Source organism: Silene latifolia, chromosome 8, assembly GCF_048544455.1.
Source record: "Silene latifolia isolate original U9 population chromosome 8, ASM4854445v1, whole genome shotgun sequence".
Taxonomy (NCBI): Eukaryota; Viridiplantae; Streptophyta; class Magnoliopsida; order Caryophyllales; family Caryophyllaceae; genus Silene; species Silene latifolia.
This window is the reverse complement of record NC_133533.1, coordinates 52,597,471-52,621,484: the sequence shown is the minus strand read 5'-3', so window position 1 is coordinate 52,621,484 and position 24,014 is coordinate 52,597,471. Positions and strand designations below refer to the sequence as shown.

At 42.2% G+C, this 24,014-nt stretch overlaps 1 protein-coding gene across 1 annotated transcript; it reads right to left on the bottom strand.

Annotated features, from left to right (window-relative positions):
- Nucleotides 1-3,696: 3,696 nt before the first annotated feature.
- Nucleotides 3,697-5,675, bottom strand: LOC141595171 (uncharacterized). The gene is made up of 4 exons (XM_074415141.1): nucleotides 5,222-5,675; nucleotides 4,299-5,086; nucleotides 4,075-4,188; nucleotides 3,697-3,864 (listed from the first exon to the last, which is right to left on the bottom strand). Exons 1-4 carry the CDS (start codon nucleotides 5,673-5,675, stop codon nucleotides 3,697-3,699), a joined length of 1,524 nt encoding a protein of 507 aa, XP_074271242.1.
- Between the last annotated feature and the right edge of the window lie 18,339 nt (nucleotides 5,676-24,014).

Below are 24,014 nucleotides of genomic sequence, written 5' to 3'. Positions count from 1 at the left end.
TTATTACTACTACGGAGTAGTATTTTATGAGTTACTGGTATGCAAAATTTGTAACCTATGCTATCTATGTTTGGCTCGAGTGAGCTTATTAGGCTTTGCATCGGTGTACTACAATTATTATGCTAATGATATGAGAGTATTAAAAGACTTCTACTGTCTTATGTTGTACAGTATAATTTTGTCAAGGTTGCCTAATTCGTTATGAGTAAGGCACATCCAGTACAGTTCTAATATCTCATATATTGATTTTAGTAAGCGCCATGATCGAATCAGTCGAAACTTGGCAATTGTTAATTTGGTGATCTAGGTGATGATAATAGCTTAGAAATCGGTATATATAGACACGTTTATTATTATATAAATCCGGTCGACCTTTTTTTTTCTCGTGTAGTTCTTTATTTATATTTCCGAGGGAGTCAGGGGAACTGTAATTTGATATTAGAGAAGTCTGATGGAAGTGGTAATCTTGGAGGAAATGTGATACCTTATTCTTTCATCTTACTGACGAAATGGTGCTATCTTTTAGCTTAATTAATAAGACATTGCATCAGCTTAAAAGATGAAGTAGCTTTCTGTTACTCTGTTTCATTCTGTGTTGGTATTTCTCCTCAATGCATGAATTATGGCTGAGATGTATAACTTAAAATGCTGAATGACGGTACGCTAGGGAATTCAAAGCAGTAGACATGGCTACTAAATCATGCTTACTATATTCATGTCTCTTGTTGTAATGATTTCCATTGTTTCAGCTCATACGCGACTCAAACCCCGCCTCCAAAGGGCCAGTGTGCCCGTGATGGACACAAATGCCAATACGGTGGGTAAGATGAGAAGCGCCAGGAAAATGAACAGCATTTTAGAACAGAATGAATGGAATGGACAGTACCCGGCTCCAATCCCGGGTTCAGATGGAACTGGAATGTTGGTGGGGAATCCTCGGGCCATTCATCGCATACAGTCAACCTCATCATCATAATCAATTAATCTTAGTCCAAAACTATGAAACATAATTATTTAGTGGTCCGTGAATCACACAATTATGAACTACAGTTGAGATTGTAAAGGTCGATACATTCACGATAACTTATATTGTCGTGTTCATGTAGAAGATGCTTCCATGGTAAGATAATACGGAATGCCTATTATAACGACATTTGAGCAATTTAGAACCCAAGTAGCAACTTTTTCCTACAATTCATCTAAACTGACTAACAGACAAGTAAAAAGACTTGAAATACAACTTCCGAAACAATTTTATTCAAGGCAGATAGAAGAAGAAAAATAAAAGGGAACTAAGAAATGCAGTAGTCATTGATAAACTTACAAGTGAAAAATCACTTGGGTTCTTAATAACGCATCACGGTATTTAATACCCGTGAATATTTAAAAAACGGACCATATCTTTTAATCACAGGAGAAGCGAGACATGGAGAATACGGAAAGACGGACACAGATGATGATACAGGATCCCCCAATCCAAAGTCAGCTATCTTGTCAAACGTGTCCTTGTCGTTATCATAAGCAACGATCCATGACTTAACCCGAAAGAACACAATTGGAGCCTCCGGATGGAAGGCTAGAGGCACCACTAGATTGCCTGACTTGAACACATTACCTAAACACTCCATAGCCAAGGGTTTACACAATTGTCTATGATAGCTTATTTCAAATAACGGAATCCATGCTTCCGGCGTGAGAGTCCTGCCGTTATCAATATGTTTCCAAATCCAAACTCCATTAGCATTATAGTAGGAAATATGAAGATAATCTCTACATTCCCCTAATCTTGCATTTTGGAATCCTTGTTGCACAACACAATTAGGTAAAGCAAACCCATAAGCTACGACTTTTGGGGGAGCTCCAACTCTTGGGCGTCTTAAGACCCTTATTGTCACTCCGCGATCCTTGTTTGTTAATAGAAAGTAGGCATGAACTTCAGAAAGTACAACCGTATTCTCCCAACACCAACATGCTTGAATCAATTCTTCATCCAATCCAAGTTTTGAAACGTTCCAACATGAAGGTCGGTCATTTGATTTATACAACTCGATTACTTTGGAAATGCGACAAACTCTCAAAACAAAATAAATCCACCCATAACTCAAAGTATTCCTAGTACCCTTCATGATAAAACCGGTTTTCTCTACTAGTGAAATGCTGCATTTCGATTGATATTGGTTGTTCAAGCTAGGAGGTTTTGGCAATCGGGTGAATTCCCTCGTGAGTGGATTATGCACAAGGTAAGTACCATCATCATAAACAACTAGAACCAACCCTCGATGTATAGCAAAGAAGCAAGTGTTAGACGATTGAGGTCTTTGATCTATGCATAACCCGTTAAAATTAAAAGACAAATTTGTTCCGGTAATGCTACTTGGGAATTTGAATGGAGTTGGAGAACGGGTTCTTCCAAATAGACCACCAAAGTCGAATGATAAGTCAGACATTAATCTATATTCATCATTGGCATTAGAAGGGATATTGACAATATGACTTCCCGGGTCAGTAGACCGCATTAATGTCGCCTCTCTGGTAATCAAGTTAATGAAACTCGTAGGAACATTATTGGTATTATTCGATTTGAGTATAAAACCACACAAAGGCAGAGAACGAGATTTTGAACGTTGTTGGAGCAAAAATACCTTTAGCCACCAAGACTTACACACACCTTGAGCCGCGAAAAGTGTCTTGATAGACAGCCTCGTTAAGATCTCGAACCATATTTCGTGATACTGGTCGACCTTATTTTTTTTGCGTATCCTGCGACTCGACTTCGACTTTGACTTTTTCCCGGTTTGAATCTCCATTAATAATGTTTCTTTCTCACTCTACCAAATCAAAGCCAGATTTTATTTGATCAACAGAAACTCAAAATGACTTGCTTTCATCAACAGTGCAAATAATCCTACGGTTAATCTGTACTATTATAGTCGAACCAAAAATTAGTATAGTTAACCACCTTCTCTTTTATACCTTCTCTTCTAATCTAACCCACTAATAAACAACTACTAGTTTTAAACCCGTGCAAAATTGCACGGGTATGTATTTGGGCCGGGAAGAATTTTTTTTGATGTATATTTGTTTTTGCATTTCTATTGTACCTCTCTAAATGGTCTAAATCAACGATGTACATAATTAATGTTTAAATTTGTTAAAAACATGTCTTCACATGCACTGGTTTATAAGGAAATAACGTAATTTAATCTTGTAAATAAAAAATGCATACATACAAAACTTTACATTCGGATAAAAGAAATATAATCTAATAATCAACTTTAACAAATGCAAGTTATTCTAAAAATTGAAAAATTTCATGATACACTACATTAGTAGTCGTAGTAGAAATACGCATATATCGAGTCACAAATTAAAATTTTCAAGCCTTCTTTTCGGGTGACCCTGGAAAGTGCGACATAAAGTTGGTCATGACTAAACACTTTGGTCTTGGAAGATAGATCTTGACTGAGATAAAAGACGGCCTTGACTCTTGTTTATCGTCATTGCAAAACAAACGGCGATGGGGAATTGTCTTCTCAAACGTCAGGAAATCATGGTGTCCAGATGGAGTAAGTGTTAGTCGAGCAATATGCACTCTATCACCTTTATGACTACCGATTAAGACAAGTACATCTTATCACGCGTGCCCCGGATCAGTCCACAATTAGTCTAGTGTCGTTACAAAACCCACGTGATTGATCAATGTTTTGCAGAAGCATCACCATAGCACCGACCTTCAACTTCAATGGTGATTCGGAGTCCGGCACATTTAATCTTGTTGAGGAATTCAATAGAGTGAATGTCACCGCCACATGTACCTCTGTCATCACTACACACCTCATCGGAGCTTAAATAAATTCTCTCATCCTTTTTAATAAGCGACAAAACATATTCATTTACTGATTCAACAATCTCGTGAGTAGGGCCAGGATTGCCCTTTGTTGGAGATATTCCGGATTCCACAATTGTGCTAGCAGATCCGGATAAGTGACATCTACTAATGTCTTAATAGGATTCGTCACATCCTGAATTAGTAAGTCTACTGTAATTCTAGATCAACTTCTCCATCATTTTCACCTTTGCTATACCATCTCCAATCTCCAAGAGCCATTCGGAGAATTTTCGTAACTCCTCAACATTGTCAGTTGAACTACCAGCTTGCAATCGCATATTTTTGGTCAATCTAAGTACCTATAAGTGGTATACGTTTTAAATTATATAAATACAGTACGACAAAAATAATTTAACTAAGACTCACATAAAACGGTAATATTGATATTTAAAGAAAGAAATATATATACCTTACAGAAAGACCATAAATACGATGAACACAGGGATGCAGCCACAACATCTGCTCTACTTCCTTTTGAAACAACCGGTAATGTCTGTCTAAAATCACCCCCGAATACCACAACTTTCCCACCAAACGGCACTTCAGCATTTCCCACGTCCAAAACACACATAACATCTTTTAAACTTTTATCAAGGGCCTCAAAGCAATGCCTATGAGTCATCGGTGCTTCATCCCATATTATGAGTTTAGCATGTATCAAAAGTTCAGCTAAATCACTGCCGGGCTTAATTCGAGAGCATATGGAATCCTCCGTTACATTAATAGAAATTCCAAACCTGGAATGAGCCGTTACACCACCTGGTATCAATGTTGCTGCAATTCCACTTGACGCAACAGCCACAACAATATCGCCCTTACTCCTGAAACAGGCACACAAGGCTCTCCAAAGGAAAGTTTTCCCAGTTCCACCATATCCATAAACGAAGAACACCCCTCCTTTGTTATTTAAAGCAGCTTCCATCACTTCATTATACACCAACCTCTGCTCGTCAGTCATTGAAGATAACTGAATCTCATGTTCTTCACTCAAGGACTGTCTATCGTACGACAACGCATCCATGACTAAACTATTTCGATGATGTGTCGTTGCAGACATGTCTGGGAACGGCATTCCCTCAAATCGACGAAGTGAACTACCATTTATTTGAAGAGAATTTTCAATATCAATAAGTGCATAATTTTGCAACTCTTCATCGGTGAAGTCAGTAAATGTGGTTAAAAAAGTTGCAATATTATCTATGTGATTTTATATCTTTGCATGACAATCAATTAATAGAATAGATGAAGGTAAGAATGCGAAATATGAAGAATTGTTTTAAAGTTGTTCTAATTAAAATAGCGGTAAATGTTTACTATTAAATGAAGACACACCTTGATTGCTAAGAATAGTGCGTTGCCTATGAAGGATGTCGTCGATAGCGATTGCCAAGTTTCGTCCCAGGACTCGCTCGGCATAGACAAAGTGCCACAAAATAATAACGTCGCGAACAAATTTCTCGGGTAGAAGCGGACCCCAATCAATCACCGCTTCGTTGATAATCGCAATATACTCTCGATCATCACCAATTAATCCCAATGCATAACATGCTTCTCTAAATGTCGGATGAACAAACCGATTCACGGTCCTAATATCCTCAAAACATTTTGGTCCCTTAACGTGATTCAACATTACTCTCATGAAATACAATTCACCACATTGCGGGGGAACGTGAACCAACCTACCAATTGTAAATCCTTTTTTTCCTAAGGCTCCATTGATGAAGTTTCTTTTTCCAAACAAATTTGGTTGGAAATTCACGATACAATAATTCTTTAGCAACTGCATCTCTTCGCTGTCGAATTGTCGAATTATTACAGACCCATCCAATTAAGAAATTGTGACACTCCGAGCGAAGTCTTTTCTACGACCTCATCAACCCAATCATCATCGTGGAAGACAATAGGTTGCTCATCCGGAAGATGGTATTGTAGTCTTTCAACAGCAGGAGTTCTGTAGTGAATATCAAACCCAAAAATTCTCCAAGCGGCTTCACATGCTGAGAGATATCGACAATCGTAAAACCTCTTAATCTCATCAAATCGACCAGGGTCCTCCTCATTACGTCGTGTATAAGACGACTGCATGGTAACTCGATCAGAGCCCTTGTTAATGTACTTAAATAGGTACTTTATGGATCTAGATTGATTACACCATTCGACATTGATATGAGCCCGATATTTCAACAACAACTGAGAGTTATATGGAATGACAAAACCATTTCCCAGGGGCACATCATCTTTAATCACCGTAACTCCTTCCTTGCTTCTCTTGTATATAGGGTACCCATCACCGTCAACCGTTGTTCTCTCGGTGCACGGCTTTGGGTAATATTTTGAGAACTTGCCTCCGACCATGCACGGACATGAGGGCTTTGCTTTACCACACGGTCCATGAAGCATATACTCGCAAACAACACTATGCAAGACGGGATCTGTAGTCGGATCAGGAATCTCCGCGGAAATGATTTTGTCAACATCTGCGGCTGTAGGAAATTTGTCCTCCCGATGTAGGAACAATACTATATGGGCATGAGGGAGTCCACGTTTTTGAAATTCAATAGTATACACGACTGCAAAAAACACGTTCATAAATGTCAATAGATTTTTCTACAGTAATGCTAAAAAAGCAAACGATATATTAAATTAAAATATTAGCAATTGGTAGTACCTCCTCGCGCTCTTCCAAAAATATGTCGATCCTTTAAGTCCCTAATCAACTCATCAAGCTTCATTTTAAAGACGCGACAAACAATATCTGGACGATCCTCGGGTCGCAAGCCTCTTTTAGAAACAAATCGTACTATTTCCGGCCACTTTGGATTACAGGTGAAAGTGATGAATAAATCTGGATAACCAAACCACTTACAAATAGTCATGGTATCGAGGAAATTTATATGGAATAGAAATATCCGGAACATTCCAGAACATTCTGACTCGGGATTTAGCGGTTATCAGAAAATAAAGACGGTTTTAGGTCGGACTCCAAATGTACTCTAATTACTGTCAAAACGACCGTATCGGCGCGTAGATGACAATTAAGAGGTAGACACCAGTGTTTGAGCAATCACTTGACGATAAACTTACGAACTGTCACAAATCGTCCGCGTACCAAACATGCGGCCCAATCATCACTGGGTGGTTTGCGGGAGGTGCAGAAATGAGGTATCTACAGAGCCCCCACTTTGACTGAGGCTTGGACAAGGCGAAAGTCAAAGTATAGCCATCAGGTCAATCGAAGATTACAACCTGACGACTATGGCGACGCGAGGCGGCTCAAGGGGTCTGAGCCAAGAACCTGTCGTCGGGAACATTTTAGAGTCTGTCGACTATCGTGGAGGGTCGTTTAAAGTCCATTAGACTACGTAAGGAAGCTCGCCAGCCATAAGAAGAGACCATACCTGAGACTTGTTTCTCATGATGCTTCCGGAGGTGCGTAGGAGCTAAAGTTAAGCATAGGAGCTAAAGGTAAGCATAGGAGCTAAGGGGTAAGCATAGGTGCTAAAGGTAAGACCTAAAAGATATAAAAAGATTGTGCTCTAGGGTGTGGGACCCTAAAGGAAAGCATCGATGGGGAGGAGGCCAAATATAATCACAACCTGAGGGGTAACCAAGGCTCGAGTGTAAGAACTCTGCCGGTCTGGGAACTTCTGGAGAACGATACCTTTATCGCACTCCGTGGGGAAACAAGAAATATCGTGGGTAGCAGGACACAGGGGGGAACTGATGGGAGAAATCTGCTTGGGTCATCTTCAAACAAACTTCAGAAGAATTTGAGAAGGACGATTGTATGTCGTGAACTCTCGTTGGGGAAACCTTATCGGGAACTGATCTCCATGTCTCGAGAGGGATTGTCTATCCGCTTACTCTCGTTGGGGGAATATAATGAAGGCGTGTCGAAACACCTGTCAGAGAATACCTGCTCGTTGTGACAAGCAAGGTCTTGGAATAAATAAATAATGTACGATAGTCTACAGTTGGCTTAGAAATACGGGTCTGAGCGAAGAATAATCGTCAAACGGACCAGAAAAGATAAAATGGCATCGGGGAAGAGGCGCACCAAAGATGGGCCCACAAATAACGAACTCATAACGAATTTTTGAAAATTCGTATGAAGGGAAGTTAAGGAAGAGGCGCAGCAAGAGCTGCGTCTCTTGGAAGAGGCGCAGCACCTGCTGCGTCTATTCCTGGGGGTGTCTTTCCTGCGTAAAAGCGCGATGAAATAGGGGTTTCATTTCATTATTTCGAAACACAAATCACCAATTTCTCTCTCAAATCTCAACCATTTCCGTCAAAATTTGATCCAAAAGCTTCTATTTGCCATGACTAATCGAGGTATGTATATCATTCTTGCATTAATCTTCTATAATGGACGAATCAGATCGACAAAATTCAGGGTTTCCAACCCTAAAATGTCGAAAATTTGGGGCTTTTCCCCCAAATGATCTTGCCTTGTAAAATTGACCTTGTAAATGGCTAATTGGTAGTATAAGAATCATAACCATGTATTTGTTTCGAATTTTCGTTGAGTTTTGAGCATTTGAGCGAAATTGTGACGGTTTCACAGCTAAACCGTAAATTGCTTCGAACATAGCCTTAGGAATGCCCATTTGCGATGAAACTCGATATTTGGAATCCTTGGATGATGGGTAAACTTCCTACCATCTTGGAATTTTGGTTTGTGACAGCTTTTTCATGACACTTTTCTAAGGCATAATCGCCGTTATAACGAAATGCTGTCGAAATTTCGACTCGAACCCATGACTAGGCTTAAACTTAGGCTTGACTTAACCCAAATTACCACATGAGAGGATGGGTTTGTGGGAATACGGCCAAAGATGGCGAGAAAAGAGCGACTTCGGGGTTTCTAAAACTCGAACATCCCCTAATCAAGGTTCGTCGTCACTTGACGCGGCCTAATTTTACTTTAACGTTGCAGGTGACGAGGCTTCTACATCTGGGAGAGCTCCCATGGACATAGACACAGCCGTTGACACTTCTCGTGCTCTCGAGGAGGCTTTCACTGCTGTTGGGGCAGCTGCTGAGGTTGCTGAGGACGAGGTCCTCGAGGAGGAGGAGAAGGAGTCCCCGAGGCGGGCCAACGTTGGGCGAGGTGGTCGTCAGCTGAGGGGAGCACCTGCGTGGGGTAATATCTGGGACAGCAGACACTTGCTTTGGGCTGTGGAGGGTCACCTGTCCTATAGGACGGTGAAGAGCTTGGTAATCTTGGATCCATTACTCATCACTCATCTTCTTTTGTTTCATTTATTCATATCTTTTCCAATTTCATTCAAACTAAAGAGAGCTTTTGTTTCAAATCACAATAAGAGGCCGGGAACATCAGATCGTTCTCGGGCTACATGAAGGCGATGGCGTGCTACGAGAGGCTGTCGGCGGAGGAGCGAGCCATGATCGAGCGGGGAGCATTTGGCGCCCTGGTGCAGGCTTGGAGGGATATCGCGAAGAGGAAGCTGCGGGCTAACCTTAGCCTGGTCCGCGCTTTCGTGGACCGATTCTGGGACACGACTTCCACTTTTCACATGCCTTTTGGTGAGGTGGGAGTCACGTTCGAGGACTACGGCATGATTTCTGGTCTGGCGTGTGGGACCAAGGCGGTGGAGTGGCCGGAGACTGCCATGAGGGTGGACTCGGCCGAGGCTAGGAGGTTGATCGGCTGGAACTTGGCGCCGAAGGCTGCTGAAGTGCCTGGTTTGGTGCCTAGTTCTTACGTCCGAGACTACTTTGTGGGGAAGACCCCGACGCTTGTGGTGATTGACGGGAGGGAGACGGCCCCTCCTCCCTGTACAGCTGAGCAGAGGGCCCGCTTGTGGCTCTGGTGGTTCTTGTCTTCGATCTACCTCGGAGACAAGGGAGATAGGTTGTCGACGAAGCTTCTTCCCTTTCTTTCTGACCTGAGCTCCCTAGGACGTTGGGACTGGGTCACTGCTGGTTTCGCGGTCCTCATCCGCTTCATGAGGGCCATGGTTCATCCGGAGTTGATGGAGAAGGGAACTTCTCCTGGTGCTGTCGGTCCTAGACTACTGTTGGAGGTATGAACCTTCATTTAGAATAAAATCACTTCTTTTCCTTATCGAATTATGAAAGATCGTTATTGACTATCTTGCTTCACAAGCGTGGGTGTACTCCTACTTTCCGAGCCTCTCGCCCAAGAGGACGGAGCCGCTGGAGAAGGCATATCCCGTTGTGAGGGATTGGGTGATGTGTCGCACGAGGAGCAAGCGTTCCTCTCATGGTGTCTATCGGCGGGACGTGAACGCTCTTTCGCTGGATAGCGTGAGCATCTCACTTATATACGTTTTGCTTCTTTACTACTTTTTAACCGATCATAAGAATGATTTTTGCTTGTCTTTTTCCAGTGGGTGCCCAGACCTTGGGCGGAGTACGCTGACGTTCTTCCTTTCGTGGCTGAGGTCCTTCGACCTAGGAGCTCGAGCCGGTTGCTACTGAGGACGTCGATGGGTCATGTGTGGTATTTGGGCGAGCGCTTGGCTAGTCAGTGCTCTCGGGATGTCTTGACGGTTCCCATCGATCCTCCTAGGATGATGTTCAGGGAGCCTTCTGAGGCTAAGATGGAGGCTGACTTGGCAGGCGTTGGTGGTGACGCCCTTCTGCTTCCGGATGATGACTACTCGACGTTCCTCTACGGGAGGTTGGCGTACTGGCCGGTTGTGGTGAGCATTTACTCTCCTTATGACCATTTCAAAAGCATGATGAATGATCATCGATTTAATGGCAATCCTTTGTCTTTGTAGGAGGTTGAGGCGGCGGGCATTGAGCCCCCAGAGTACCCCGAGACCCTCGAGTACACTGACGCGATCGGGAGGACGACGATCTTCGAGCTGCGTGACTTTGACGTGGTTGTGACGGATGCTGGCTTGGACGATTGGCAGCATCTGATTCAGAGGGTGAGCCTCTAATTTGTATGATTTTTGTGTAAGAACACATTTGATTGAACTTATCCAATTATTGAGAACTTCTTATTTGAAAATGCAGGTTGCGCCGTCTCGATTTGTGGCGTTATGGAGGGTAGCCAACCGGCTGTGAGCTACTGCCGTCGAGGCACTTGTCGGCGGTCGAGGTCGCCAAGTATGAACCTTTCATCTACTTCATTTTTTAACTTTCTAATTTTCTTATGATTGCTTGAAATGATTGACATGAGCCAATTGTTGCGCTTGTAGAGGGAGCGAGAGCTGGCTCAGTCTCGGGAGGAGACAGCTCGTTTGCTGAGGGAGCTCGAGGTTCGTGACGCCGAGGTTGCTGCTCTCGAGGCGAGAGTTGCGGAGTTAGGCGGCGACCGGCAGTAGTTTTTGTTGTTGTTTGTTTTGTTTGTTGTTGGTTGTATCTTGCACATTTGTACATTTTAGGACCCACATTTTGGACATTTTGGATTTTGCTTGGGGCTCGAGCCCCCAGTTTGTTGTACATGTCCCTCTTTTGGTTGTATATATGACGGCCTGAGTGTCTTTGCTGCTAGGTTGTGTGGTTTGTTCCTGCAGGTTAGCTTTGAACAGGTTTGGTAGATGACGGTTTACGCTGTCATGCTGCCGAAATTTACATAGAAATTCACGTAAAACATACATTTGTATATATGGCATAAACTAGCGCAAAATGAATGAGTCAAAAGTGCAAAAGTGCAAAAATGCAAAAAATTTGTCGGAAATGACCGGACGGTAGGGAGGGTTACCCCCAAAGAAAATGAAAAAATAGAAACCTATAAGTTAGAAATGTAATGCAGGACGGGAGTGGAATGATTCCCTGAAAAGAGAAAAATAAAAAGAAATATATAGGTTTGAAATAAATTACATTAAATTGGAGAAATGATTCCCCGAAAAAAGAAAAAATAGAAAGAAATATATAAGTGTGCTAAAATGACGAAAATGCTGATATTGTCTCGAAATGCGTGCCCGTGAAATTAGGAAACACGAACTATGGTAACTTTGACGTATTTACCAAAATAATAACCCGTATGAATAGGAAATTATTTGTTAAGGAATTTAGGAAAGATCCAACGCGGAAAATCACAGAGACGTTCTTTGAGGAAGAAGAGCGCGGCAGTCTGCGTCCTTTGCGCCTTTGTTCCCGGTGTATCCGTCCTGGCGGATTTCAGGAAACAGATTTTAGTATAAATAGAAACGTCGATAGAGGTTTTATTCACACAATTCTTCCGTCTCTTCCTTCGTCTTATGACATAAAACTCTCAAAATAATCATTCATCATGAATACTTTAGAGATTCGTCTAAAAGAGTGGACCAATGAGTTTTCCAGTGTGGAGAAGTATGACATGGGTGCTTATAATCTTGGATCGTTGTTGAGTTTGAAGCTTATCAAGGTGGTCAAACCATTCCTAGATGCTTGTCTTGATTATTGGGACCGGAATTATCACGTTTTTGCTTTGTAGGAGGTGACATTTGCCCATTTCCTGAAGAAATTGCTGCGATCGGTGGGTGGGACCCAGAACAATTGCCTGCTATTCCTTCTACTTCACAAGGGTATAAGAACAAATTTAGAGACTTGCTTGGGTTGACAAGAATTGAGGTGGACCGTCTAGTGACCTCGAAAGGAGTGCGAATGTTGGATTTTATTGACCGATTCATTAACAAGGCCGACCCCACCATCTCATATGTTGCTAGGCGAAGGGCATTCGGATTTTGCTTGTTACATGTATATGTCCTTCAAGGGCACGTTGATGAGGATTTGAGAGGTGATCCCTGTTTCCTGAGCCTAGTTGAGCAAATGGAACTGCGCAGGAGCCCAGCCTGTTTATGTTTAGGAGAGATCCTATTGGGTTTGGATAACAGGAAAGTCAATCTTGACCTACCTTATTTGGGAAGTCCCATTATTTTGCAGGTAAAATAATAAAGAATTTCTTCTTCTTCTTTTTTTTCCGTTTTCTTCTTTTTTTCGTTTTTTTTTTTTTTTTTTTTAACATCTGCTTTTTGGAAGGTTTGGCTTATGGAGCGTCTTCGATTGATCGAGCCCCCAGTTAATGTTCCTGCCTATCATGCTCGCTCGATTGCTATGAGGACTGGGCTCTACATGGTGGACTTCACTCGAGTCTGCAATTATTGGAAAAAAAAATTGAAGAGTGATGATGGTCCCTTGATTAGATGGATCGTACCATGGTGGCCTCTCAAATCTGTCACTGGAGTATCTTCCTTGGATCCTACCCGATTTGTGCGCATTCCTGGCTTGGAATTCATGGTATGCATATTCCCGGAGAGGCTGATGAGACAGGTTGGACTGAAGCGGACAATCCCGAAGCTTGACACTGTCCCACAGACTGTCGTGGCGCTTACTACTGAGAGTCGAAGGGAGTGGGCCATTAAATGGGCTCAAAGAAACGTATGGTTCTTGAACTCTTCTGTTAGTGCCTCTGCGGTGGAGGAAAGCTACTACTCCGGAGGAGCGTGAGAGATTGAGGAAGCGCGAGCCCGTTGACTACAAGGTGCGCGAGGTGGAAAAGGAGAAAGAGAAGCATCTGACTGAGGGAGAGGAAGAAGCCGGGTTTCGAGTTGTTCATCCTTCGAAGAAACCGAAGACCTCTCCTGCCGTGGACAAAGTGATTGACAAGAATGGAAAGCCTAGACCTCGAGAAAGATCGTTGGTGATTAGGTCTGAAGTGGCGCAAGAGCGTCCGGCTCGAGGTCGTGACAAGAAATGTGACAAAAATGACAAGGGCAAAGGGAAAATGGAGGAATAGCTCAAGTCTTTATTATTATTTATTATTATTATTGTAATAAGAAGGTGGAGTTTTTAGAATCCTAGCCTATTTTATTTTTTTTGTTTATCTTTAGCATTATTATTATGTAATGTACTATTATTATTATTAGAAAATGAATGAAATAAAGGAGGTTAATTGGTTATGAAACCGTTGTGATTTTCTATTTATTATTCTTGTCGAATTCCAAATGCAACTGCAAATGTCCTTCTATTTATATTTTGAAATTAATGGGTTGTATCCTGCGAAGGATTGCCTACGTATTCATTAAAAAATGAAATCAAACCCTTGCGCGTAGTTCGAGTAAATGTAAAAGAATAATTGTTCTAAGCAAGAGCTTGTAATAAACTTAGAAAATAAGCATGAGCTTTTTACTTACTCTTAAGTTGCAATTTAGTTTATTTGATGATATGAGGATGACAGATTGTCAAAATGCAAGAGCAAGGTGACATAAGCTTTTTTTCAGCTTGGCCAGGGGCCGTTTATTTAGTGCCACAAGAGCGACACATGAGGTTATGCGAGGCGCGTTTTTGTTCCTATTCTAGGCATAATACCGCTTTAGTTGGTCAAGGTTTGTTGGGTTGGCAAATTCATTCCCATCTAGGTCTATGATTCTAACCGCACCCCCTGGAAGTATGGATTTGACTAGAAATGGTCCAGCCCAATTAGGTTTGAATTTTCCTCGTGGATCAACAGGTAAAAGAGCTCTAATCGACTTGAGTACTAAGTCTTCTTCCTTGATGTTCCTTGGCATGACCCTTTTGTTGAAGGCTCGTTTGATACGTGCTTGATATGTTTGTACATTATGTAATGCGCGTAGCCTACGTTCATCCAGGAGGATGAGTTCTTCATATCTATCCCTCTTCCAATCGGCTTCCGGGATTTGACTTTCGAGTAGGATACGCAATGATGGTATTTCTAACTCGACTGGTTGTATAGCTTCCATGCCGTAGGTCAAATAGAAAGGGGCGGCCCCAGTGGGCGTCCTAACAGATGTACGATATCCCCACAAAGCAAAGGGTATCTTGCTTGGCCAATCTCGATAGTTGTCAATCATTTTCTTGAGAATTGTGACAACGTTCTTGTTTGCCGCCTCTACCACGCCATTAGTCTGTGGTCTATATGGTGAAGAGTGGTGATGCCTAATTTTTATCTTGGCTAGCAATTGCTCAGTCTCGGCTTGGAAATGTGATCCATTATCACTAATGATCTCATGTGGGCAACCGTATCGACAGATGATGTTGTTTTGTATGAACTTTGCTACATTTTTAGCCGTGAGACTAGTGTAGGAAGCCGCTTCTACCCATTTGGTGAAATAGTCAATTGCCACTAGGATGAAACGGTGACCTCTGTTAATTTGGAGTTATCTTCCCGATTATATCAATTCCCCAGGCAAAAAATGGCCAAGGAGATGTCATCGTATAGAGCAATGAAGGAGGGACATGTTGTACATTCCCGAAGATTTGGCAGTTGTGGCAATGTCTTACGTATTTGATGCAATCGGATTCCATTGTAGTCCAATAATACCCCAAACGTGTGATTTTCTTTGCCATCATGGGCCCACTAATGTGAGGACCGCATTATCCATCATGGACCTCTTCCATCACTTTCCGCGCCTATGAATGATCAAGGCAACGTAGGATTACACCAAGAGGTGTTCTTTTGTATAACTCTCCTTTCATGAGAACATATTGGGAAACTAGTAGGCGTATAGCACGTTGTCCCCTTTTGTCCATATCTGGTGGATAGGTACCGTTGAGCTTGAAATTTAGGATTGCTTGGAACCAAGGTTCCTCTGTGATTTCCTCTTCATCGGTGATTTGGTGGACGTAAGCTGGCTCTGATCGTCGTTCGATACATAAAGGCATTTCCATCATGTCATCTGGCATATTAATCAGAGATGCAAGTTTTGCAAGAGCATCTGCAAATTGATTTTCTTCCCGAGGTAGGTGTAGATAGGTTACGTGATCAAAGAATTGGGCAACTTGGTCTATTCTGGCTTGATAAGGTGCTAAGCTTTCGCTTTGGATTTTCCTAGATCCCGTAACTTGATTGATGATCAGGGACGAATCCCCATGCCCCATGCACTCGGAGGTTTTTAATGACTAAGCTCACTGCCGCTTGTAGTCCAATGAGACAAGCTTCGTATTCTGCAGCATTGTTTGTCACCTCGAAGTCGAGTTTGGCAGAGATCGGTGTATGCTCGTCTTCAGGAGAAATGAGCAACACTCATATTCCAAATCCTCTTAAGTTTGATGCTCCATCAAAGTAAAGGTCCCAGGAGTCTACATCGGTTTGGAGTATATCCTCGTCTGGAAATGACCAAGTATCTATTGTTTGTGCATCATTGATGGGATTTTCTGCAAAGAATTCGGCAACGGCGCGCCCTTTTATAACTTTCAGAGGCACGTATTTGAGATCGAACTCTGAGAGCATCAAGGTCCATCTTGCTAGGCGTCCGTTAAGGACGGGTTTCTCGAAGAGGTATTTGACAGGGTCCATTTTGGAGTATATTTTGACGGAGTAGCTAAGCATGTAATGACGTAGCTTCTTCGTTGCCCACACAAGAGCGAGGCATGTCTTTTCGAGTTGTGAATATTTGCACTCGTACTCCAGGAACTTCTTACTAAGGTAGTAGATAGCCCTTTCTTCCTTTCCTACGATTTGAGCTAGCATGGCGCCCCATTTACATTTCATTCTTGTGAGATATAAACCAAGAGGTTGATCTCGTTGAGGTGGCATGAGCACTTTGGTGGTTTAGCTAATATCTCCTTGATTCGGTCGAATGCCTTTTTGATCATCATCCCACATGGTGTGATCTGTTTTCTTGAGCTTTTTGAAGATAGGTTCACAGATCATGGTGAGTTCCGATATGAATCGGCTTATATATTGCACTTTTCCCAGGAATCCTCTGACTTCTTTTTCCGTTTGAGGTTGTGGCATTTCGATCAGAGCTTTGATCTTAGAAGGGTCTATTTCTATACCTCGTTGGCTAACGACGTATCCCAGGAGTTTGCCAGATGTTACTCCGAATACGCACTTCTGAGGATTGAGCCTCATGTTGTACTTTCGTAGCCTTGAGAAGAATCTGCGAAGGTTTGCAATATGCCCCTCTCTATCCTTGGACTTGACAATCATGTCGTCTACGTATACCTCAACTTATTTATGCATCATGTCATGTAGGAGTGTAGTTGCGGTGCGTTGATATGTAGCTCCGGCATTGATTACCCCAAACGGCATGACCGTATAGCAATAGGTTCCCTATTGAGTGACAAAGGCGGTCTTATGCATGTCTTCTATGGCCATCTTGATTTGGTTGTATCCCGCGTACCCATCCATGAAGGATAGTAACGCGTGATCTGCGGTATTGTCTATCAATATGTCGATATGAGGTAGAGGAAAGTCCTCTTTAGGACTTGCTATGTTTAAGTCTCTAAAATCAACACAAACACAGATTCTCCCATCCTTTTTGGGCACAGGTACTATGTTGGCTACCCAGTCAGAGTACTCGGAAACTTTGATGAACTCGGCTTTGAATTGCTTATCGACTTCTTCCTTAATCTTGAGAGCCCATTCTGTCCTCATTCGACGAAGCTTCTGTTTCACGGGCTTGAAACCTGGCTTAATTGGGATTCTATGTTCGGCGATATCCCTGTCGATCCCTGGCATGTCTTTGTAGGACCAAGCGAAAACGTCTTTGAATTCGTTTAGGAGGTCTATGAAATTGGCTCTTTCGGCAGAGCTCAAGGTAGTCCCTATCCTAAGTTCTTGGGGTTCTAGTTCTGCTCCTACATTGATGGGTTCGGTGTTCTCTATTACTGGTCCCCCTTCCCCATCTTGTAGTATTTCCTTGGCTATGTAGGGAGGTATCTCAATTGAGTCTGGGTCTGGGTCATCCTCAGTATCATCGTAAACAGAGTTGCATTCAAGATAACACAAAGAGTAAGCAAAACCTGATTTATTCATATTAAAGTTTGAGAAAAGTTGAAACAAGGAAGCCATCTGATCTGTGGTCAGCGGTGGTAAAGGGACAGTTGTTGGGACATTTCCCGAACTACCGTTACTATTTGAGGCTAAGCTAGGAGAAACAAATGGAGTGGGGACGACGACAGGAGGAGACTTCCTAGTAACTTCTCTAGACTCCGACTCTGACTCTGACTCTGACTCTGACTCGAATTCATCGTCTTCTAGTTCTCCCTTGAACATCTCTCCTTCTCCAGTGGTGAGCTTGAAGAGTCTTCCTTGATTGTTGGTCCACTTGATTGATTTTCTCCATCCTTTCTGCTGATTCGCGTTTGTTTCTGTGATTAACGCGGTAGGGTTGAAGTGATCGTCTTGAAGTATCATGGTAATGATCTCATCCTGCGCGGCATTAACAAATCGATCTTCTCCAAATAGTAGACTAACAGCTTGTTCGTCTAAGCAAGGTGCTTGACGAGCCTTGACGGTAGGAACCGTTTCTGGAGGAATGAAGTAGCAATCGTGAAAGATCTCGATTCCGGCTAGCTTCCTTCCGAGATAGTGCCAAGGTTCGGGAAATCCGTGAAAGAGTTCTTGACTTCCTTCCCTAACGAAGTATCCATTTAGGGTAGGGAGATATGGTCGCATTTGGACTCCTACGTGCTTACGGCTTTGAACTTGAGCGAGCATCTCGAGAACTTCCTCTTTAGTGGGTTTGTATCCTAGTCCAAGTGGTATTCTTTTTTAGTTGCCTTCCTTGTAGGGTGCGAAGGTGTTTCTTGGTGGGTTCAAAGGCATTCCCGGGAAGTATCCCGGGATTTGAGTATGTGGTTGACCACCAAGTTGGAGTAGGGATCGTAGTATAGGGGTGCCAACTCACTTTCTATGACACTTATACTTTGAAAGCCCCCAAGTTCATATCTTTGGATCATGAGGACTTGATTATTTGACTTCTTTTCGATTATTGCTTTGATGGGCGACGGATTGATCGTCACCACTTTGCCATTTAGTGGGATTTTGATCTTTTGGTGAAGGGTGGATGTTACCGATTTGGAAGCGTGAATCCAAGGTCTTCCCAGAAGTATGTTGAAGGAAGCTTCAATGTCCACTATTTGGAAGTTAAACTTTCGCTCAATTGGCCCTGTGGCTATGGTTAGGTTAACGAGTCCTACTACTTTTCGTCGTGTACCATCATATGCGCGGATACCTTGATTGGTAGGGGTCCAATCCAACTCTTTCATGCCTAGTTTCTATGCTGTTTTCAAGGGTATGACGTTGACCGCAGAGCCATCATCCACCAAGGTCATTGGCAGATTCTTCTTTAAGCAAACGACAGTGATGTAAAGAGCCAAGTTGTGACTAACGCCAAAGGGCGGCAAATCTTCATCTGAGAAAGTAATAGGATTACTTAGCTTCGGTGATTCTTGGAAGACCAAGTTGACTACATCGTCGGGTGTGGCGTTATGTGCTACATTTAGTTTGGCCAAAGCTTGCAAAGATCTGACTTGGCGATGTGGTAATGAGCTTGCTACTAGTTGCCAAACCGAAAGATCACCTTTGTCTTCTGTAATTGCTTTAGCAAATGGTCGATGAGAGTCATCTTCATTATCATTTGGTGTGATAACGTTGGTTGGACCATTTTGAGTAGTACTTTGATATGGACGCCCCGAACGAGTTAGGTGGTCCACATCTTGGTATTCACCATTTTGGGTTATTTCCTTGACTAGGGAGTGTTCAATGAGATACTCGTCCTCATCATCATCGGCCCATACTCCATTGACTGTAGCTAGTTCCCTCATTCTCATGATCTCGTCCTCTAATTGTGTAATTTGGTCGATTAGTTTATCAACCATGGCGACTACTTCTTGCATAGTAGCATTTTGGGAGAAAATTAGTGGCGCATGTTCTTTAGGTGTTGCATTGGGGTCATGTAAAGTTGTCACCACATTTTCCAATTCCGAAACTTGCCTATCCACACTCCTTGCCCATGCGATGAAGTCGGTAATAGTAGGGGAAATGGTAGAGTAGAACCCTTCATTCTCGATCGCGTGGATCTCATATTCGACTGGATAAATGAGGTGTGAACAATCTAAGGTAGATTCTTCACTTGTGATCACTAGAATTCCAAGAGGATTCTGAGTGTTGTTGGGCTTACCTCCCGGCAGTATTGGTAGTCGGCCATCCTCAATCATGTCTTGGAGCACATTTTTCAATTTGTAGCATTTTTCTGTGTCATGTCCCTTACCCCTATGATATTCGCAGTATGAATTCTCGTCCCAGAACTTGGATTTCTTTTCCGGTTCGGGTGTAGGGCCTATGGGTTGGAGTTTGCCTTGTTTCATCAACCTTTTTAGGGCATTGGAGTAAGTGTCCCCAAGATTTGTAAATTTCCTCGGTGGGGTACTCTTCTTGGATGGCTCGAGGATGTTAACTTCATCGGTCTTGCTAGTGGAGCCGTAAGAACGACTTGTTGAGCCTTGATATCCTCGGCCTACCGTTTTAGACAAGAGCCCTTTACGGATGTCATCTTCGATCCTTGTTTCTAGTACGGTTAAATCTTTGAAAGTTTTGATGTTTTGGTACCTCAAATGACTCGCATAGATGGGTTTTAGGTTATCCACGAACTTCTCCACAAGGGTAGCTTAAATGCAGGCGTTCAACTAGTTGGGTACTAGTCTTCCTCCACCTACTTAGGAAGTCGGTGAAACCTTCTTTGTCATTTTGGGTAAGAACCTCTAAAGTGCGCATGTTAACTTGTATTTCAGCATTATCCGCATATTGCTTAGCAAACTCGATCGCGGCATCTTCCCAAGTAGCAATCTTCTTATGTTCTAGAGAGTAGAACCATTGCTTTGGGATGGTGTCAAGAGATAAAGGAAAGATCCTTAAGAACATCTCGGGTTTGATGCCTTTGATAGACATGTAGTCCTTGAAAGCACGGATGTGATTCAAAGGGTTTTCGTGCCCCTTGAATCTAGGGATATCCGTCATGTTGAAGTTGGTTGGCAACTTGGAACTCACGGCCTCATACTTACGGTTATTTTCCCTATAAATGTCATCCCCTTTGAGATACATTAATTGTTCCTCCAAATATTGGAGTCGTTTCTCAGCTGCAGTCATTCCTATGGGAGGGTTTTCTTCCCTGAAGGTGTTCACAAAGCCAACGTCTACTTCACTTTCCCGAGGAGGCAACCTCGTTTCTACGGTATAAATTCGGCCTTCGATTGTATCGAGGCGGTCGTGCACTTGATCTTGAGTAACTTGGAGGCGAGCTAGCGCGGTGAGAATTTGATCATTACCATTCTGGGGTTGGTCGGTGCTTACGTCGCTTGTTTCAGGCATCTTGGAAACTGGATAAGAGATCGACGAAGAATCAAAATATGATCGATCATTCTAGCACACTTACTAAGAGAGAAATGTTTTGACTTAGGAAGTGGGTGTGTGCCACTTGTGTCGAGTGAGTTTTGAAAAGATGACAAAGTTTGAAAATGTGTGTCCTAGTCAACTATAGTGTAGTTGTAGGAGTGGACTCGAAGTGAGGTTTTGAAATGGGCTTGGGCCCGGAATTTTGACTCGACAAATGGACAGAGTTTTAACTCGGTTTTGCGCTAATCATTGGCTTTTTTCGAAATTTACATTTTAAAGGGATTTTGATTTTACAAAAATCTCCATGGTTTCGTTTAGAAATGGTGATCACGTAAGGTACGAACATTTATACAAGCATTATAACGGGATGCTGAGTGCATTTAAAAGGGTTTTGGTTTAAAGGGTGGGTTGCCATACCGAACAATCAAACCCGAAGTCTGTGGAGAGGCTCGTACCAAACAAGAGTAAGGCCGATTCCTAATCCATTTCCTCAAGTAGTGAAAGTCCTTGATACAAACCAGAGTAAGTACCATGGTATGGATGACGTCAATCGCTATCCATCCTTAGGCCCAAATAAGAATTAGGACCGTTTAGACGGGACGATTGGTCGAATGGGTTGGGTTGGGCCTAAGAAGGCCGAATAAACGATCTAGGAAAACCGAGTTATGAAAACCGACAATTGTCTTGTGCAAACTATTCCCTAACCTTGTTCAAGTTTCACCCTTTTGGCTACACGTAAGTGTATTATCCCCAGTGGAGTCGCCAAACTGTGGACATGGGCCACGGGGGCGCTTGGGAACAAGCGTTTGCATTTGTGGAATCGCCACCAATTTATTGTGGAAAATTGAAAACCGTTCGAATACCTCGTGCCATGTCAAGACACAAAGTAGTGACATGAACACCAAGAACTCGTTACCCTTAGCATTCTATGTCTAGAATGACTCTCGTGGATGCCAATGAACACGGATGTTCACAGAGATCTGAAGTAAGGGGTGAGGGTACGTATTAGGAAGCTCTTTTGATCGAACACCTAATCTCGCCCGCCTCGATAGCGGCCTCTACTAATGATTAGGGAAAATCATCTATACTCGATATATTGTCGATTATATGCATGCAATGCAACATCCAAGTTTTAATCCTAACATGTAAGAATTAGACTAAGTCGGTAAACAATTAATTTAACATACAATTGAGTCGAAGTAGGGATTTAGATTTAATTACATGTGAAGACATACAAGCAATGCGATAAAAGAAATATAATAATACAATAATGAAAATTACAATAATTACAACGGATTAATGATTTATGTCGAAAATACCTTTAAAACGGATAATTTGGGAAAAAGAATAAATAAACGGGCAGATTATTAACGATAATACGAATGACAATTAATTGAATACGTAAACTAATTAAACTAGGTCAAGGCAGAATGGAAGTTCAGAGCAGAAATCAACCTGGAAGAAGCGCAGCAGTTGCTGCGTCTATTCCAAGGCTGAGTTATGGCTGTGAAGCCGGAAATGCAAATCGTTAGTATTCGTGGGTGAATTTAATGATTGATTACGATATCCGACTCGGATGAAAGTGATTTAATACATTAATTACATGTGAATGAGTCATAAAAACGATAAAACATGGATGAGACGAATGTAAACGAATTAATTACATGAATGAAAGATTGATTAGTGACATTAGTGAACTAATTAAGTTAAATATGTCGAATTAATGAAGAACTAATGACGGATAAACAGATGGGAATATACTAAAGATCGAATTCCAGAAACTCAATATGAAAGAATCAAATTTCTACAACCCGGATTGATTTTAATGACGAAAACCCGCAAACATTGATTATAAGGGATTTAAGTCGGGATTTAACGATGAATTATATACTAACAGTGATTAACAATATGTAAAACTATCATGTGAACGAAACAAGAGCAAACAATGACGAAAGAAAACAAAGGAACGAAACTAACAGAGGACGAAGGAAGAAGAAAGGAAGCAGGAACTGCGGCAGCCTCACGAAGAGGCGCAGCAGGTGATGCGTCCCTTCGAAGAGGCGCAGCAGTTGCTGCGTCCTTTCTCGACGTCTGTCTTCTGATAATCCGTAAAAAGGGTTTTAAACATGGTTTTACAAATCGGGTTTAGAAGTACTTTCGACATAAATCTTACATGATGATTACAAAAAAGTAAAAAACAATAATAGAGGAGGATTTACACCCTCAGACTTACATGTTTGACGAAATGAGATGAACTAAGTTTATGTTTTAGTGATGCTCGACTCGAATGTAACGAAAGTGCCCTCGTAAGAGGAAAACGAACAGATTAATTAAAGTTGATTATGGTGGAGTTGGTCAAATTGGTCGGTCATGCAAAACGAGGCTGGTACTCAGAAAGATCTGAGCTTACGTGGTCGAAAGTTCAAGCACGTAGGCGCCAAAAAGTAAGAACGTGGTCTAGAATGCAAAGGGAGAAGAGAAGGGCGGACACTCGCGTGAGAAATATGAGGAGCGAAAGCTCCTATTTATACTAATCACGTGAAGGAATTAGGGTTTTCGGAGAGACTTTGGAAGTGAATCTCGAAAGATATGAAAAGATACGAAAAATACGCAGAAAAGGACTTGGGAAGAGGCGCAGCATGCACTGCGTCCCTTGGAAGAGGCGCAACACCTGCTGCGTCTGTTCCCAAGTGGTTTCCTCCTGCGGAAGAAAGATTTCCGTGTTTAATTTATGGAATAACGGATTAATCTTATTTTCCTTAATATTTTGTGTGAATATTACAGGAAATTCTTTACCAAAGATTAAAATATTGTGAAATATGGAATAGAAATATCCGGAACATTCCAGAACAATTTGACTCGAGATTTAGCGGTTATCAGAAAATGAAGACGGTTTTAGGCCCGGACTCCAAATGTACTCTAATTACTGTCAAAACGACCGTATCGGCGCGTAGATGACAATTAAGAGGTAGACACCAGTGTTTGAGCAATCACTTGACGATAAAATTACGAACTGTCACAAATCGTTCCGCGTACCAAACATGCGGCCCAATCATCACCGGG

Coding starts and splice junctions, on each gene's coding strand:
- LOC141595171 (XM_074415141.1), bottom strand. CDS start 5,675: ATGCAGTTGCTAAAGAATTATTGTATCGTGAATTTCCAACCAAATTTG. Junction 4,189..4,298: donor ATTTATGGTCTTTCTGTAAG/GTATATATATTT, acceptor TACCACTTATAG/GTACTTAGATTGACCAAAAA. Junction 3,865..4,074: donor TTGGAGATGGTATAGCAAAG/GTGAAAATGATG, acceptor CTTATTAAAAAG/GATGAGAGAATTTATTTAAG.